We start from the raw sequence: 17,400 nt of genomic DNA on the forward strand, positions 1-17,400 counted from the left end.
AGAGGCAGGTAAATTGTGTACGTGACTCTATGCAAATACCAAACTTTACACGTGGCTGTTGCTTGCAAAACGCACCAAACGTGAAATTCTCAAAAATTTACAAGCCTGCTTTGTTTTGGGCTCAAACTGAAGTCAGAGACACTACAGGACCAGCTGTTGCGCCAAGCGGGGTCAACTCACTTCAGCACACACACACACATACAAACTGTATTACACACACACACATATGCATACAGCTGGTCAAAGAAAAATATTGCAACTAATGTGCCGCTTGGCCATGTAATATATGCATATGTAAAAATCAATAGATGCAGTTGCTTTTTAGGTGAAGGCCTACATCAGTATGTGTATATATTGTATATGTATTTGGCTTTGCAGTTGCAGCAAATAACGCTATTGTTTTTGTATTTGCAAATTTTGTTTGCCTTTGCCAGCTTGCATTTGCTTCTGTATGCCTGTATGTGTGTGTGTGTGTGTCGAGGGCACTTACCTTCGTTCAAATTGCAAAGCTTTTGACCTCAATATATGCTGTGCGTTTGGTAATTACAATTGCGAGCAACAATTGCCACAGTTGCATTGATTAAAAGTGTTTAAATTTAATATAATTGTATGCACCAAAAATTAATACACAGCTGCACAAACCGCCACAGACTATCGGACAACAATTGTGCGGCCGCCACAATTAATTGCAACAGATTGGCAGCGCCCTGTTATTGACATACCGCCACAAATTCTTCCAATAAGAAAAACATTTACTTCGCACAGTAAAGCAATTTTTAGACAACATTTTTCCAATTATAACTTATTAAAATGTGCATAAATCTTATGCTAAACAAAAAAAGCGTGAAATAAAAGCAACTGTATTCAATATAGAAACTTTTGGCAAGACATTTGATAGGGCGACAAATCATCGTGTGTGCTGGAGCGATGGAGGAGAATATGTGGTAAATAAACATGGGCAAAATAGACAGACACACACATACGCACAGGTATGATGTGTGGACTGTAAATGGAACTGATTGTGAGAGCAAATCTGTGAAGACTACACTAGAACGCTTTGAGACTATTTGAGGAACGACGAGTGGGCCTTGAGTCAGCCTAAGACCTTATCAGCAACAGCTGTGCTAATTGGCCACGTTGAATCATAATAAAAACACAAGCAGAGAGCGAAAGAGAGAGAGAGAGTGAGCGTGTGTGTGTGTGAGTTAGCTTGACTAATTTGTTATTTTTTGCTTGCAGGATAATAGAGCTGGAATCGGCGCTGCTGGATGATTGCAATGTGAATGATATATATACAATTTGCCAGGGCAAGCCGCTGCCCGAGGCACTGCGTCCAGACGTGTGGCAAGTGTGCTTGGATGTGCGGCATAAGAGCGATCAGATGTCGCTATTTAATGAGATTTACGATCTGCCATTTCAAAGTCAACTGCGTGAGGATTGCAAACGTTATGTGGAGCGCATGGGGAACGATGAGGAGGATCAAGTGTCGGTTGTCTCTGATCTGGAATCCATTATGACATTCTACTGCAAGAATCGCAATTTGCAGTACGAGCCGGATAATGGTTGGATCGAGTTGTTGCTGCCACTGTTCGCCTTGAAGCTCAATCGCTCGGATACATTTAATCTGTTTGAGAGCATAAGGGATACATATATACCCAAGGGTTGCAAGCCCAAGGGCAATGTCTTCCATGTATTTCGCTTGCTGCTGCTCTATCACGATCCAGAGCTCTGCACGCTGCTGGATACAAAGAAGATAACACCGGATTTGTACTCGCTGACGTGGTTCCAATCCTTGTTTGCCTCCTGCAGCAGTTTGTCTGTGATTATAGCCATGTGGGATTTGTATTTCCAGAATGCAGATCCCTTTATGGTGTTCTTTTTGGCATTGATTATACTGATAAATGGACGCGAACAGATAATGAGCATGAAGAATAGCAGCAAGGAGGACATAATAAAGTTTCTAAGCAATATGCCGTGCGCCTTGGAGGTGGATGATGTGCCAGATTTCTGTTCACTGTCGCAGTACTATGCATTGAAAACTCCCACCAGCTTCAAGACGGACTATCTAAAGGTAAGCTGAATGCATGAGGTGGCACAAAGATTAAACAATTCCATTTTGCAGGCACTGTACGGCAAACAAAACGACTCGCCACGTAGTCAGGAGGAATCCAACAAAGTTTCACAGGCGCTTTGTCTACCTGTTTCCGTTTATGAGCTTGTGGAGAACTCTGCCATGGAACTGCCTGTCGATGCAGTGCGTTTCTTTCTGGTCGACTGTCGTCCAGCGGAGCAGTACAATGCTGGCCATCTGTCCACAGCTTTTCATTTGGATTGCAATCTTATGCTGCAGGAACCAGTAGCCTTTGCCACTGCCGTCCAGGGCTTGCTCACTGCCCAGAAGCAGGCCATTGAAGTCAACTCGAATGCGGGTGGCGAGCATTTGTGCTTCATGGGCAGCGGACGCGTCGAAGAGGATCAGTATACACATATGGTTGTTGCTTCATTTCTGCAAAAGAACACACACTATGTATCCTTGCTAACGGGCGGCTATGCCTCCATACATGATTACTTTGGTGATCACATGGCCGACTGTCTGGAGGATCATAGCGCTGGCAAGTGTTTGGTTTGCCAGCAGCATAATATAAAACAGGTAAGTACGCCAACTAACAGCTATGACTTCTATTTAACTCTAAATCACTTGCAGTCCAAAGCAAGCGCGGCTCAGCGATCGGCAGCAACGACGCCCAGCTCAACGGATCTGTTTAGCAAGTTCTCTGCTGCCATGAAATCCAAATCTGCCGAAGTCAAAGGCAAACTGCTGGATATAATAGTCAATCCAAGCTCAAATAATGCTGCTCCAAGTGGCGCCATGGCGCCCAATGGCTCACAGTGTTTGGCCAATCAGGAGCGTCATGTTAGCGCCAAGGAGCGCAATGGCAAACGCTATCGCAATGTGGCGCCTGTGTTTAGCATCGATGATGAAAACGAGGACAACTTTGATGGCGCTGCGCAAGATGCGCCCACAGCTGCTGTCGGCGGCGCGTCCAACGAGATTGTTAATCTCACTCAATATTTCAAAACTGCGGAGATTATCAAAGCGTTCAAGTGCCAGGAGGTGCACATCAATGGCTATATGTATGATAGTCATTTGATTATAACGCCCACACATTTGGTTGTATTACGCGAACTGGGACGTGGCCAGGCGCAGATAATGGTGCGACGTCCCTTGGCTAGCATTGTCAAAATAACTGCCAAGAAGCGTCATCGTGATCTAATTACATTTAAATATGGTTTTCCCGATGGCGATGGCCTGCTCATAACCGATATGGATCGCTTTCTTATACCAAATGCTACCGAGGCAACGGCGCAGGTGTCCAAACACATAATGAAGGTGCTCGACAGTGCCAAGTAGTCACACACACACACACACACACACACATAGAGAGTGCAATCTGTTTGTAGTTTTAAACATAATAAATTGGCAAGTGTTTTCCTTACTAGCAACTAGCTCGCAAATTGTAGACATAATTGTTTAAAGTTATAATCCCTAACCCTCTCCCTAATCCTGCCCAACAATTGTAACATAGCATGCACACAGCTCTGAAAACTGCACAACACCTACAAAATTTCAAATTTGTGCTATAAGCTAAATTCCAAGTGTAAAAAACATACAAAATGACAGCAATTTTAATAACTTAGCAGCCTGGAGACTTAACACAAGATGTAAAAAAACAAAACTGTAACTAATATTTATTGCAAATGCATCTACGATATATATAATAAAATATATGTAATATAATTATTCAACATAATTTAAGCTATGGTAATGTTTTTGAGTTAGTTCAGTTCAGTCAGCGCTATGTGGTGGCCACAAGAGATATCGCTGGCAGCATGAGTCAGTTGACTTTAGCTGGAATTGCTTTGCAGCCACGACGCAGGCGCATTGGCAAGTTTGCTTATGAACTGCGTAAGCAGCCTGTTGGTCTCATAGTATATTGGGTGGGGATTTGGCAGCAGGCGGAGCTGCGGCTGGGCAGCAAAATCTTATCAATGACAATGACGTAGGTGCCTGTGCAGACTTTCGGCTGCCGTCGCTGCAAAACGCTGTATTTGGGGCGTGCGAACATTAAAAACTGTTGCACTGCAGCCTCAGCCAGACAGTTCATTCAGGACAGCGGACCTGACCAGCAGCAGCAACTGAAGCAGCAGCAGCAGCAGCAACATCGAGCTGAACTCGCAGTATTTTTGCTCTAATTTTGGCACACAGCATATAAAAGTTGTTTACTTAGTTTTGGGTGCGTCTTTGTGTGTGTGTGTTAAATAACTAAAAAAAAATGCATTTGGCATTATCTTCAAGCGCTTTGGCGCTCGTCTTGTTGCTGGTGGCTCAAACTCTGGCAGTGCCAGCCTCAGTGCTGGCTCAGAACACGGAGCTATCCACAAATGCCAACAACAAGCAACAATTGCAACAACAACAACAACAGCAAGAGCAAGGGGATTTGCCGACAGGTGAGTGTGCAAAGTTCAAAATGGTTTTCATATTTTTTCATTTTGGGTTTTTGCGTGGGTTGACTTTACTTGACGCTGAGTCTATGTCTCCACGTTTGTGTGTGTGTGTGTGCTTAACCCACGTCAGTTGAGCAAGTAGTTAATGTTAAAGGTCATTTGAAAATTTCATGTTTTGATAAATGTACATGGACCCCATGCCAGCTTGCTAGCTCTGTATTAAGCTACCAGCGAGCTGAAGTGCCTTACAAGTACTTCATGCATGTAATGAACACAGACCCACGCAAACACACACATAAATGTACATGAAAATGTGTGCGTGAGTTTACAGTAAAAATTCTAAAGCTAAACGCTGCATGAGTGCAAAACTCTAAAGTGCTAACAAGTTGAAAATATTTTACAAAGCCTAACTTCATATTTTATAGATTGAAAAAGAAGTTGAATATACTCAAATATTTATATTTCAAGTTCTAACTGCTGTAATATTTGTACCAAACATTTCTTGTTGCAATCAAATATTTATTTAAGCGCTAAATGAGTTGCTTTAAAATATTTTAGAATAAATTGACACATGTATTTCGACTTAAGTTTCAAAATTTTTGAAACTCAGAAAGAATGTGCAATTTATTTATTATGATTTTTTAAAATAAACTTAGTTGATTAAAATTGATTGAAACCCAGCAAACCAATCAGTCAATCAACTGCCCTATTAAGTATGCTACAATTATGTCTTTAATAAATATTCATGCATGCTTAAGCAAAGTCGTTGATTGTTTATAGTGTGTTCAAACTGTTTGTTGTGTATTTGAGCAGCTTGTAAGCTGAGCACATTAAGCAAAACGCCCACGCGCGCTCGACGCACACACTCACACACACACAAAAGTCATGAGGCAGAAGGCAAGAGACAAGCGGCAAACGGCACGAGGCAAACATTACCATCCTGTTTAACGTTTTCATCTCCGTTCAAACTAAACTACCTCCGTTCTCTCTCACTGCTGACGCATTTCGGTGGCTGCCAGGAAATTGCGTAGGTGTTTTTGGCTACAAAGGCGATGACAGCGACAGCTGGCAAAGCAGAAGATTGCTCAAACATTTTTCGCCTGTCGCTGCTGCTGACTTAAAGTATCATTACAATCATTGTGGCTATAAAGCACACATATTTATGCATAACCGAACTCGCACACACACATATATGCAGACACAGTCACTTACACACATGTTGAGCTTACACCTACGCAAAAGAAGAAATTCGTTCTGTTCGTGCTGCTTTGCGTGGGCGGCTGCTGCACAAAATGGCGGCGAGCAGCGCTCATTGGTATGCATGTAAGAGCTTACATTTGTATATGTACGTGTGTCTCTCTGCGAGAGTGTGTGCGCAATTTCAGTTCTATTTTTAGACACACTCACTACGCTCACACTCAAAGCTGCAACTCAAACTCACACTGGGCTGGCTGGAGCTGCTGCTGCTGTGCCTCTGCCTGTGGTTTGTGGCGCGGGCGCGTCTGTTAAGTCGAAGTTTACTTAATGTTAAAGTCAACAGCAACACTCTGCTTGTTGTTGTTGCTATAAATCTATTTAAGTCAACGCTTAGCCATATGCTCGCCTATTAAATATGCAGGGCGGCTGTCAATTTCTTTTGCCCACGCTCCGCCCTAACCGCAAACTTCTATTACACAAGCGCAAGCCACATTTTCATTTTTCCATGTCACAAATTTTCCATATGCTGTTATTATTGAGTTATTTTCAGGCCCCTGCAGGCGTTAATTGCGCTGTTGCCAGCTCCTACTCGCTCTCTTTTTTATTTAGCAGCTGCTAGCGCAGACCACAGAGCAAACCTAACCTCACACTTGGCTGCGTGTGTGGCAAAAATTGAAGAGCAAACAACTTGTTGATATTTTTACAGTTCAGTGAATATTTTCATGCATAAGAACAACAATGAAAATGCGTAGCGACGTCAGCAAATGTTATTTATTTATGTATTCCCCCCCTGGCCTGACCAACGGGTATGACTTGCTTGTCAACTGCGTGTGTACAGTTGTCAGTTGAAGCAGAAGCAAAAGCAGACAAAGCATATTATATTCATCTAGTTGTTATTCTTGTTTTGCTTGGACAAAAGCACATTTAGCCAAGGACTTTGTGTGCGAGTGACGTTGCACTTGACAAGCCAAACATATGGTCGCTCAAACGAAAAGAAAAACAAGTCAAGAGTCCATAAACCAGAGCAGTGTGTTAGCTGGGCAAAGAAAATAAATAGAACATAGGCTTGCTTGAAGGTTAAAGTGAAAGTTCAATAGCTTCGCTTTGCATGGGTAGTTCAATAGCTTGTCACAAGGCTAGGAAATGAAGCAAGTGCTAGAGCGCAGAAAAGTATGCTAAGTAAATATAATTTAGAGAATTGCTTTAAGCTTAAATTACAAGCGTAGTTATAGCTAATTTTAGACAACAGTTGCAGTTTTATTTTACTAACAAAAGGTGGAAAATTCCAGCAAGTTATAGATAAAGTTTGTACACGCGTGATTGCAAATTGAACGCATGTAAAAAACACATAAATCAATGCTTGCTTATCTAAGCGAAAAACAAACTAAATAAATGGTCGCTTATCTGCAGCAAAGTTGCACAAATAGAAATTCCCATGATATTCAGATTTAGCAGCAGCTAGTGCAGAGCCGCGTGAGCAGGATTAGGCCACTAAGCTGTGGACCTGGTGACCGCAGAAATTATTTTGCTAGTTGGCTGCACTAAATCAAGTTTAATTAGCGTTGTCAGGATTAAAGCCTGCTGGGGGGTGGTGTGGGTACGTACGGTTGTACAATTCAATTACGTTGTAATATGATTAAAGCATAATAATGTCAATGGGTATTAGTTGTGCCGTTAGTTAAGAGCAAAACTAATTGCAATTAGTGCGTGCCAAAGTCAAGTAGAGTCGATAAAAATATGGCGTATATATGTTAGTATATTGCTGCTTGGCGTTAATTGATTTCTGTTTTGTTTATTGCATTTACGCGCTGCATAAATTGCAAATTTCTTTAATAACTTTTGCGCAATTCTGCCCATAGCTCAACGTGCTGAGGCAGCCACCGTGCCACCAGCCGATAAAAAGTCCAGCCCGGAAATTGTGCCCGCTTCCTTTAGCAATGCGCCCGCGGCACGCAACAATGAGCCCCGTGCCTTGCCCTATGCTCTGCCCAGCAACGATGAAATACTCGCCGCTGTGGCTGCCGCTGCCCAAAGCAGTCAGCAGCAGCTGCAGGAGGAGCCCACTGCGCTGGAGGAGGCTGTGGCCAGCTCAACGATGCGCAAGCGTGGTATTAACTATGACTACAATCCTTATGTGAATGTGCCCAGCGCTGACTACGGCAGCGACATGCCCAGCGGCATCTGGAGCGATGACTACGAGCAGGCAGCGCAGCCCAGTGCCAACTACAACTACAACAACGAGCGTGATCTGCAGCAGCTGGATGACTATGCACCAGAGCGACGTGGTAAGCTGCAATGCTTTATACTAAAATATAAATTAGTAGCAATGCTTTAAATTTTTTAGTGAACAACGTTGCTGCACGCAACAAAGCGTATGACAACTTGCTGAGTCTGCTCAATGCCGAGGCTTACCTGGAGAGCATTCCGCTGTCTGTGCCATTGACCTATGCCAATCGCAATTATAATTTGGATGAGCGCAACAAACGTGGCATTTACTATAATCTGGCCAATGAAGATGCTGAAGCTGACAATGTTAATCTGAACAAATATAGACGCTATAGCGACTTGAGGTAAGCTGCAGCTGCTTGTGCTGTTAGCTCAATTTAATATTATACTTATACCAGATTAAAACGCGATGCTACCAAGCTAACGCCAGCTGATATGCTAGCTCTAGTTGCTTTGGTCGAAGCTGGCGAGCGCGCGCGCAAGGACAGTGACATGGAGGTGCCGCTAGTAGAAGCAGAGGACTTGGATTACCTGCCAGCAGCTGGCACCTGGCTGGATGCGCCTGTACAAGTGCAGCAGCCACAGCAACAGGCACCTGCTTTGGTGGACTACTATGGCATGCCAGTGGATGCTCAAGTCATGTCCAAGTATGATTATGTGCCACGTCAGCCCAAGCATCAAAGTGGACGTAAGTCAAGCTTAAAACGCAGCTTTGAGCTCTAACTTTAATTTTTTTACATTTTAAAGGCACCATCTATGGCTCCTCCAAGCGTTTCATGGTGTCCAAGAAGAAGCGCTCGGTTAATCAGAGTCAATATTTTAAGCAGCCTGTAGCTGAGCGTGGTCCCAGCTATAATGGCGAGAAATATTATTAAATTTGAAACATTTTGCGGCGTGTGAGGGTAACAAAAGCTTTTAGGCTGAGCTTTCCTTTCAATATTGTTAACCAGCAAAGAAATTTCCCAAATTAAAAGAAATTCAACATTTTCATTTTGAAATCCAATATGCAATTAACAAATGTCAAAGTATAAAAATCATGTGCAATTTGTCTAGAATTATACCCCATATATATAATATATATATACCCAACTATGGTAAACTATTTATATTGTGTGTCAAAAACATAATCAAAACTCAATTGTTTCTAAAACACTGAACAGGGTAACGCCCTAACCAAAACAAGCGAACTTAACTAAACTCTTAGTAACAACTTAAACTAATCCAAACTAAAACTTTTGTCAATGTCTACAACAAAATTATCAATAACTTATATATATATATACTTTGTGTAAAACATATTTAAACAAAACTAGAGGCTTCCCAAGTAGTACAAAATAAAAGATTCTATGAAAAAGAAGAAATAGCACAATCGACTCTAAATGCTAAATGCTATTTACTTTAACTAAGCTCAGCAACATTTGTCTGTTAACATGCTTTAATTGTTTTTAATGCAAAAATAGTATAAAAAAAAATACATGACACGAAGAATTTTGATAACACACAAGCGCCAACTTTAACAGCAAACTGTTAACAGCCTACTGTTAAATGTTGAAATTAACTTAAAAAAAATATCTGCAACTATTTATATATACACAAAATAAATATATACATATATATATACTGTATACATATTTGTCAAAAAGTGAAGTGGCTCAGCGCATAAATATTTTAAATATTCTATGCCAATTTACGGCAAACGGCGTTATTTAATTTAATAACAATTGTCTGACTGTTTTTGTTCTTATTTAAAGAGAAATCAAAGTAAACATTAATTATACATATATATAATACGATATATACTTATACCATGCATATATATACACATTAATAAATATATATACATACATATATATGTATAACAATACAATATATAATATAAACACTCAATTAATTATTTAATATATTGAATTTATCAAATATTTTCTATTGCTTTTATGGATCTTTAAAATATATATTTAAAATCAAATTCGGCCATTTTCTGTTAATTTTATTTTGGATATTTTTAAAACTTATTTCCTGTTTTATAATAAATAAATAAAAAATTGATTTTTGGTTTGAAAAACCTTAAAAAAAACCATGGTATAATTTTTTCAGGGCACTGATTGACTTTGCACTTGAGCTTGACATTTTGGGGGTTGGAACTACGCACAATATTTACAATAAATAATGCTAGATAAATTTGTACTTTTGTTGTCAACTGCGTAAGCAAGCGCTAAATTTTGGGGACTGGTCTAAAAGATACCCTCGATATGCATGGGAAGTGGGTTTTATACAAACAAAGGGTAAGTCGTAAAAGTCAAAAGTCGTGTATTGACGCCCAAGGGTACGAAATCAATATTTGGGTTAAAAAAAACATGCGTTGTGTTTATTCTTAAGTTTAGGGACTATCTTAACGGGCTACCCCAATCAAATTTGGTGCTCTAACTGCAAAAGAAACCCCAAACAAATTTGGTGCTAAACTATTCAATTCCCATTGTCAAAAACGACAATTCAATGAAAACCAATTAACAGCCAAACGAAATTAAATGTGTCAACTGATATATAGCTGCTTCATTCATAAGTTTACTTTATTGAAAGTGTGTGCAAAAAATTAATAAAAATCAATTCGTTCAAGCACTAAATTCAACACACGAGCCGCTAACAAAAGCCAACAGCTGGCCACGCTCGCATTAGTAGAGTAAATAGAATTAAACAAAAACAAAGTAACTACAAGTATATGAGAAATTGTGTCACCAGCAGAGAACTATGGGATACAAAGAGCGAAAGATGCATCCGCTGTGGATGCCACAGAGCCATGAAGCGCATTGTTTGGCTTTAGCTTGATGTAATAAGCGTTTGAGTAATGGGCCATGGAGCCGGTGCTACAGCTCGAGCAGAACCGAAACGAATAATTTATACACTCAACAATTTTCAGCTATTAGCATTTTATAGTGTTCTAAACAAGTCTGCTATACGCCTATGCCATATGGTAACAAGCCGCTGAAAGATAAATAAATATACGAGTAGACAAACAAACGCCAGACAAGAGAACCGGCAGCAGCAACAACAACAACAACAATAGCCCCAACCATTAATATTATTTCCATACAAATGTTTGTGTTTGCTTCTAAAATGTGCGACCAACAGTGAAATAAAAAAAGATATATGTATATATCTGTTGTTGAGTACAGTTGGGCATACTCCCACTCATTGAGTTCTAAAGCTCATTTGCATACAACAAAAGCTACAGCGTCTTGGCTCTTAAAACTTAAAAATTTACTCAAGCAGCAGTTCATGTCATGACAATAAAAAATATTTTAAAAATTTTTTAAATAGTTTTGAGCAATTAGAATTCTTGTATGACAAACAAGCAAAATATCTTAATTACTGCCACTTAATTAATATTTATGGCGCTATAAAAAGCAGGCATCAATTAATAATTAAAGCAATTAGTCAATGCTATAAAAAGTTTACATATTGTCATCAGACTGTTGCCAAGTACTGATCAATTAAATTACAGCGCTAATTATTTATCAACAGTTTGAACTTTTTCCAAATTACGCACAATTGCCATTTAATAAAATTTTACTTTTGTTGTTACTAACTGAATCTGTTGAGTTTAGCCCACCGATTATAGCATATTTATTTTGATTTTATGCACGCGTTTTGCATTTATAATTAAACGTGTTAATAGTATTTAGGCAAACAGCCGGCATTTTAAGTCAAAACGCGTCTGGCTAACTGTAATACCTTTTATTTATATTTTGACTGTTTTTGGAGACGAACGAAAATTTTATTTTGGCGATTTCTAGCACAAGCTTTTTGTTTTGCTTTTAAATATTTACTTTTAGTTTTTGTTGCATAATATGCTGTGAATATTTTTGTTTAAATATTATTAAGGCATGCATAATACCCTATAAGAAAAATATGTTAACAGAACTAGTTATCAAAAAAAAAACTGCATGATATAAAAAAGTTTTGAATTTAAGCTAAAATCTATTTAAACAAAATGTTCTACAATTTGAATAAAAACTAGATTTTTAATTTTTTATTATTCAAATTGAATACAATAAATTGTGAGCAACGAGCCCAACCCAAGACTTGAACCAAGTGCAAAGCACGTTGCCAACAAAATTTTATGGAATGTGGCAGGTACTTGAACGCGCCAAAGCTTTCGGGCCAAGGGGGGGCGTAGGATGAGGCAAAGTATATAAATTTTTGAAAAGCCAAAAACTTGCCGATACAAGATACAGAAAATTCACAAGAACTTGAACCAAATTGAGAGCAAAGTAGGTAAGAAATAAAAGCTACGACTGCCTGCCAACAGGCACGCACTCCAGAGAGAAAGAGAGAGTGCGAGAGCAGTCAAGCTCGCGCTCTCAAAAATCTGAAAACATGTGTCGGAAGTAAAAACGAAATTCAGTTGTAATTCAACGTTTGGGAAAAGCGCACGCGTCGCTTTGAAAATTACAAGCAGCGAAAAAAACGCGCAATTCAATACAACAAATTGTTAAACTATTAAAAACACATAGATTATAAAATCTATAAGCATTAGCTTGTGCCGGCGTAATACATTTTAATAAACATGCCAGAAGAAGTGCCCGCCAAGGGCAGCATATTGGGCAGTAAGTGGTTCAAAGGTTTAACTATTTCCTAACTGTAATAACTGAATGCATAAGCCGAGTGCAATAGTCTAGAGAGTGCAAGTGCAACAGGTTGTTGAATTTTTTATGTGTGCAGCAATAAAATGATGAAAACTGTTGATGCTTTTTCGAAATCTGCAATGTGGCGCCTACCAAAGAAATTTGACCTTAACAGCCGCCACAAAGGTCGTCCTGTGCGTGCATGTGTGTGTGTGTGTGAGCCTTTTTTTTAGGTATGCGTATCAGTCAAACATTTATAGCTTTTAGCTACTTAGACTATGTTTTGTGCTGCTTCTTGCTGTGCACAAGAAGCACCAAAAATAATTATGAAATAGCCCATTGACAGCTTAAACAAATACAAGGTCAATTGTAAGTCAATATAATAAACAATATTTGCTAAGAACCGACAAATAATTGAAATTGTTTGCTATTAGTTATCAGAGCTTAATTTAGTTATGCGCCTTGAGCTAATAATATCACATAGGATAAAAATCAATTACTGACAGACTTTCTATTTCAACGTCTTTTACACTGCAAATAATTATAGCTTTATGTAAGCACTGAAGAGTCAATTATAATTGCTCTATAATTATTTACAGACGCTGCACGCTTATCATTCAATATTGTAGCTAATCTGCAGCTTAAACTCAGGCTGCGTTATCAATATTCAGTCTTTAAGCATTATCTATTTTGCATTTTCAGCGTCTTCGTTAGTTTGTTAGTATTTAATAATTGCATATTTGCACTTACCATTAGCTCAGCAGCAGCAGCAACTATTCCAGGTTCTTCGCTTTTCTTTACCGTGCAATAAAAAGAAAGAAGCAATTTCATATTGTGGCGTTAAATAGCGTTCAAATTGAGACGTGCTAATTTGTTTTGTTATCAATTGTGTGACTCTTAAATTGTTTATAAAACCCCGTAAATAAAAATTACAATTCTTCAATACGTTATCTGAGGAGCGGTCATAATTACCCGCATATTGCGATAGAGCTACGAAAGCGGCGCGCGTGCTCCATTTCTCCCTGACCTCCAACAACAATTAATTGACGTTTGATTTGCATTTACCAACAGAGCTGGTGCCCGCGCGCTATGTGCTTGCCATACTGGGATCCATTGGCATGGCCATTGTGTACGGATTGAAGGTGAATCTCAGCGTGGCCATGGTGGCAATGGTTAATCATACGGCTACGCATCGCAGGCAGGAGGAGAACATGAGCCACATGATGACAAATGTAACAAGTGTAAATCTGGTGCAAGAATGCTCGCCGCCAGGTGGCGCTAGCAACGTAACTGCTAAAGTTGAGGTGCGTATGGGAATACGAAACTAATTTGCGCTGTATTTAGAATTTAAATTTGTTTTGATTTCTTTGCTAGGATGGACCCTTTGACTGGAGCGAGCCACTGCAGGGCACGCTGCTCAGCTGCTACTTCTGGGGCTATTTGGTTTCCCAAATTCCATTGGCTCATGTGGCCGAGAACTTCTCCGCCAAGTGGGTCATGTTATTCTCTGTGGCCATTAACGTCGTTTGCACTTTGCTCACTCCCGTCATGACTGAGGCTCATTACAGCGGTTTGATTATAATGCGTGTGCTTGAAGGCGTCGGCGGTGGCGCCTCCTTTCCAGCCATGCATGTCATGATTGCCGCTTGGGCGCCACCTAGTGAACGTATGGTCATGTCGACTATCATCTATGTGGGCACTTCGGCAGGCACAGCACTCTCTATTCTGTTAGCTGGTGTTCTCTCTGCCAATTGGGGCTGGCGTTCCATTTTCTATGTCATGGGCGCCTTGAGCTGCATTTGGATGGTTTTGTGGATATTGCTGGTGCAGGATAATCCCAAGAAGCAACGTCTGATTAGTCCCGAGGAGCGTCACATGATTACCAGCTCACTGGGCACCGAGCAAAAGACCGAACATCATCCGGCAGTGCCTTGGGGCAAGGTCTTTAGATCCGTGCCCTTCTGGGCAATTCTCATAGCGCACACTTGCAACAACTTTGGCTGGTACATGTTCCTCATTGAAATTCCGTTCTATATGAAGCAGGTGCTCAAGTTCAATGTTGCTAGCAATGCTGCCTTGAGCGCCCTGCCCTACTTCCCCATGATTATATTCAGCATATTCTTGGGCAAAATGCTGGATACGCTCCAATCGAAGGGTATGTCTTTACCCACTTAGTTACCCTAAACTACGCTTTAACCTTATTTTTATTTCTAGGCAAAATCAGCACCACCGTTGCTCGTAAAACTGCTACCTCTATATGTACCGTTATACCTGGTATTTGTCTATTGATCCTCTGCTTCATTGGCTGCCGTCATTATGAAGCTGTTACCGTCATGTCTGTGGGCATTGTCGCTATGGGCGCTATGTTCTCCGGTTTTCTATCGAATCATATAGATATTGCACCCAATTTTGCCGGAACTTTAGTAGCGCTTACCAATACTGCAGCCACTTTACCTGGCATCATCGTACCGCTCTTTGTCGGCTTTGTTACACATGGAAATGTAAGCACTGACCGACTTCAAAGTCTATTCTATTATCAATATATCTCTTCTTCTTTACAGCAAAATATTAGCGCTTGGCGCATTATCTTTGGCGTTACCATCGTTCTATTCGTGCTGGAATTCTTCGTTTTTACCATTTTTGGCTCTGGCGCTGAGCAATCTTGGAATAGAACTGGCGCACAAAAGGAAGCCGAAGCAAAGGACGAGAAAACACCGCTGAAGGAAACTGCCGTACCCAAGGCATAAGACATTCACTCTCTTCACTCTTCGCTTAGAACCATCAAATGTCTCTAAACTGTCGCATTCTATACATGTATATACCCAAAATCTACGCCTCAAAATACCAATTATAGCTTTTAGTTCTCAACCTAAGTGTACTCGTGTCTCGGCATCCGAAGCTAACTGTTATACAAGATTCTGCAAGATAAGCTTGCCTGCTTTTATTGTACTTAACAAGTTTCAAAAAATAAAAGTTTAAGCTTTGAACAAATTATGTTGGGAGCAATTTTTAGGTACGTTGAGTAATTTTTTTGATAACAGAGCAGTCAGGGTATTTAAACGCCTCTGAAAATGTAAACTTTTGTACAAATTTATAAATTAAACAAATTTTTTTTAAGTGATCATAACAAAAAACCATGGCTGAGAAGCCCAAAGAAGAACCCAAACCAGCCAAGGGCAACATATGCTGCAGTAAGTTATACCTTAAAAGTATATACAAGACATTTAAGAACTTTTGTAGTTTAAAATAGATGGCGTACCTGCACGATATGTAGTCACTGCCTTGGGTTTCATTGCAATGAATATAATCTATGGGTTGAAAGTAAATTATAGTATATGCCTTATAGCAATGGTAAATCACTCAGCCGTATTGGGAAGCGATAACGACACCGAAAAAGAATGTAAGCTTGAGCAAAGGAATGTAGACAATGGTCCACAAACGCAGGTTTGAAGCTTGCAACGCTTATGGAAGTCTAAATAATTTCAATTTTGATTTTGTAGAATGGTCCCTATAACTGGAGTGAGCCATTACAAGGAACCCTCTTAAGCTGTTATTATTGGGGCTTTATTTGCTCACAAATTCCAGGAGCACGTTTAGCTGAATCGTTGTCCGCCAAGTGGGTATTATTTGCCGCCGTCCTTGTCAACATTGCTGCCGCGGCGCTAACGCCCCTTTTGGCACAGTGGCTTTTCCTTGGGCTGATTTTTACGCGTTTCCTATCGGGCTTATTTGGTGGTGCCGCCGTACCAGCTATGTACGTTCTAATCTTAGCTTGGGCCCCGCTGGAGGAGCGCTATTTCCTGTCTACAATTTGCTTCTTAGGCACCACAGTGGGCACAGTTTGGTCTATTATGATATCTGGTGCTATAGCCGAAAACTGTGGCTGGATTTGGGTGTTTTATGGCATGGCTGCAGCAAGCTGCCTTTGGTTAATATTATGGATCATACTGATACAAGATAGTCCCAATAAGCAAACTTTTATAAGCCCAGAGGAGCGCGAACTTATCAACAAATCGCTTGCCGGTGAACCGAAGGAACTGCCTACACTTAAAGCGCCTTGGTCAAAAATATTGCGATCAAAAGCCTTTTGGGCTATACTTATAGCGCACACGTGCAGTAATTGGGGCTGGTATATGTTTCTATTAGAGACTCCCTTCTATTATAAGCAAATCTTCAAGTTTCCTTTAGATGACAATGGCGTCTTTAGTGCTCTACCCTTTTTACCTATGATAGGTTTTGGCGCTCTAATTGGTTTCATGATGGACAGATTAATGCTCGCAGACAAATTAACCCCAACTACTGCACGTAAAATAGCCACGTCCATTGCTTCGCTTGTACCGGCTCTATGTCTAGTTGGACTTTTGTTTATTGGGTGTCACAGTTATGTAGCAGTTATCATCGTGTTTTTAGCCGTTATGTGCATGGGTGCCATGTTTTCGGGATTTGTTTCAAATCAAATTGATATATCGCCAAATTATGCTGTCACTTTGGTGGCGCTAACGAACACAGTGGCCACATTGCCTGCTATTATTGTTCCGATACTAGCTGGCTTTCTTACTAACCACAATGTAAGCTTTTGAATTTTAAATATTTAATTTCATTTTATAGCCCTTCTGACAGGAAACCACAGACGCCTGGCGCATTATATTTGGCACCGCTATAATTATGTTTTTAATAGAATTTATCATTTATGTAAGCATGGGATCAGCGGAAGTGGAACCTTGGAATTAATTGACTAATTGTATAAGCTTAAATGTAAATATCAATAAACAGATTTTTTTCAAATTTAAAAATGCTTTGAAAAAATTCACACACTAACATCCAGTTTATGTTAGGGATGCTCGATAAC

The 17,400-nt window shown here is 40.1% G+C and overlaps 5 protein-coding genes across 7 annotated transcripts in view; 4 read left to right on the forward strand and 1 right to left on the reverse strand.

Annotated features, from left to right (window-relative positions):
- The window catches only part of LOC108607638 (protein pinocchio), a 32,297-nt gene that overhangs the window by 12,959 nt on the left and 1,938 nt on the right, over positions 1–17,400 (reverse strand). The window contains exon 2 of one of the 2 annotated variants that reach the window (XM_017998561.1): positions 13,302–13,346. In XM_017998561.1, coding sequence (XP_017854050.1) covers positions 13,302–13,304 — 3 coding nt within the window. In that variant the 5' untranslated portion in view covers positions 13,305–13,346. Of the gene's footprint in view, positions 1–490; positions 565–13,301; positions 13,347–17,400 lie in introns of those variants that run through there. The other variant, XM_017998562.1, reaches the window with a different exon arrangement.
- LOC108607631 (TBC1 domain family member 23) lies at positions 761–3,780 on the forward strand. Its single transcript, XM_017998555.2, has 4 exons — positions 761–944; positions 1,240–2,071; positions 2,123–2,650; positions 2,705–3,780. The coding sequence occupies exons 1-4, from the start codon at positions 928–930 to the stop codon at positions 3,410–3,412; spliced, it is 2,085 nt and encodes a 694-aa protein (XP_017854044.1). The 5' UTR covers positions 761–927; the 3' UTR covers positions 3,413–3,780.
- Positions 4,175–9,691, forward strand: LOC108607635. The gene is made up of 5 exons (XM_017998559.1): positions 4,175–4,509; positions 7,563–7,988; positions 8,048–8,273; positions 8,328–8,617; positions 8,677–9,691. The coding sequence occupies exons 1-5, from the start codon at positions 4,335–4,337 to the stop codon at positions 8,802–8,804; spliced, it is 1,245 nt and encodes a 414-aa protein (XP_017854048.1). The 5' UTR covers positions 4,175–4,334; the 3' UTR covers positions 8,805–9,691.
- Positions 12,350–15,548, forward strand: LOC108607632 (sialin). The gene is made up of 5 exons (XM_017998556.1): positions 12,350–12,533; positions 13,623–13,855; positions 13,926–14,706; positions 14,766–15,052; positions 15,113–15,548. The coding sequence occupies exons 1-5, from the start codon at positions 12,494–12,496 to the stop codon at positions 15,296–15,298; spliced, it is 1,527 nt and encodes a 508-aa protein (XP_017854045.1). The 5' UTR covers positions 12,350–12,493; the 3' UTR covers positions 15,299–15,548.
- LOC108607634 (sialin-like) lies at positions 15,624–17,319 on the forward strand. 2 transcript variants are annotated; one of them, XM_017998558.2, is made up of 4 exons: positions 15,624–15,742; positions 15,802–15,995; positions 16,052–17,119; positions 17,172–17,319. In XM_017998558.2, the coding sequence occupies exons 1-4, from the start codon at positions 15,688–15,690 to the stop codon at positions 17,280–17,282; spliced, it is 1,428 nt and encodes a 475-aa protein (XP_017854047.1). In that variant the 5' UTR covers positions 15,624–15,687; the 3' UTR covers positions 17,283–17,319. The 2 variants fall into 2 exon arrangements, with proteins under 2 accessions (XP_017854047.1, XP_033150796.1); XM_033294905.1 differs by having other exon boundaries at positions 15,626–15,742; positions 15,792–15,995.

This window comes from Drosophila busckii, chromosome 2L, assembly GCF_011750605.1.
Source record: "Drosophila busckii strain San Diego stock center, stock number 13000-0081.31 chromosome 2L, ASM1175060v1, whole genome shotgun sequence".
NCBI classification, from domain to species: Eukaryota; Metazoa; Arthropoda; class Insecta; order Diptera; family Drosophilidae; genus Drosophila; species Drosophila busckii.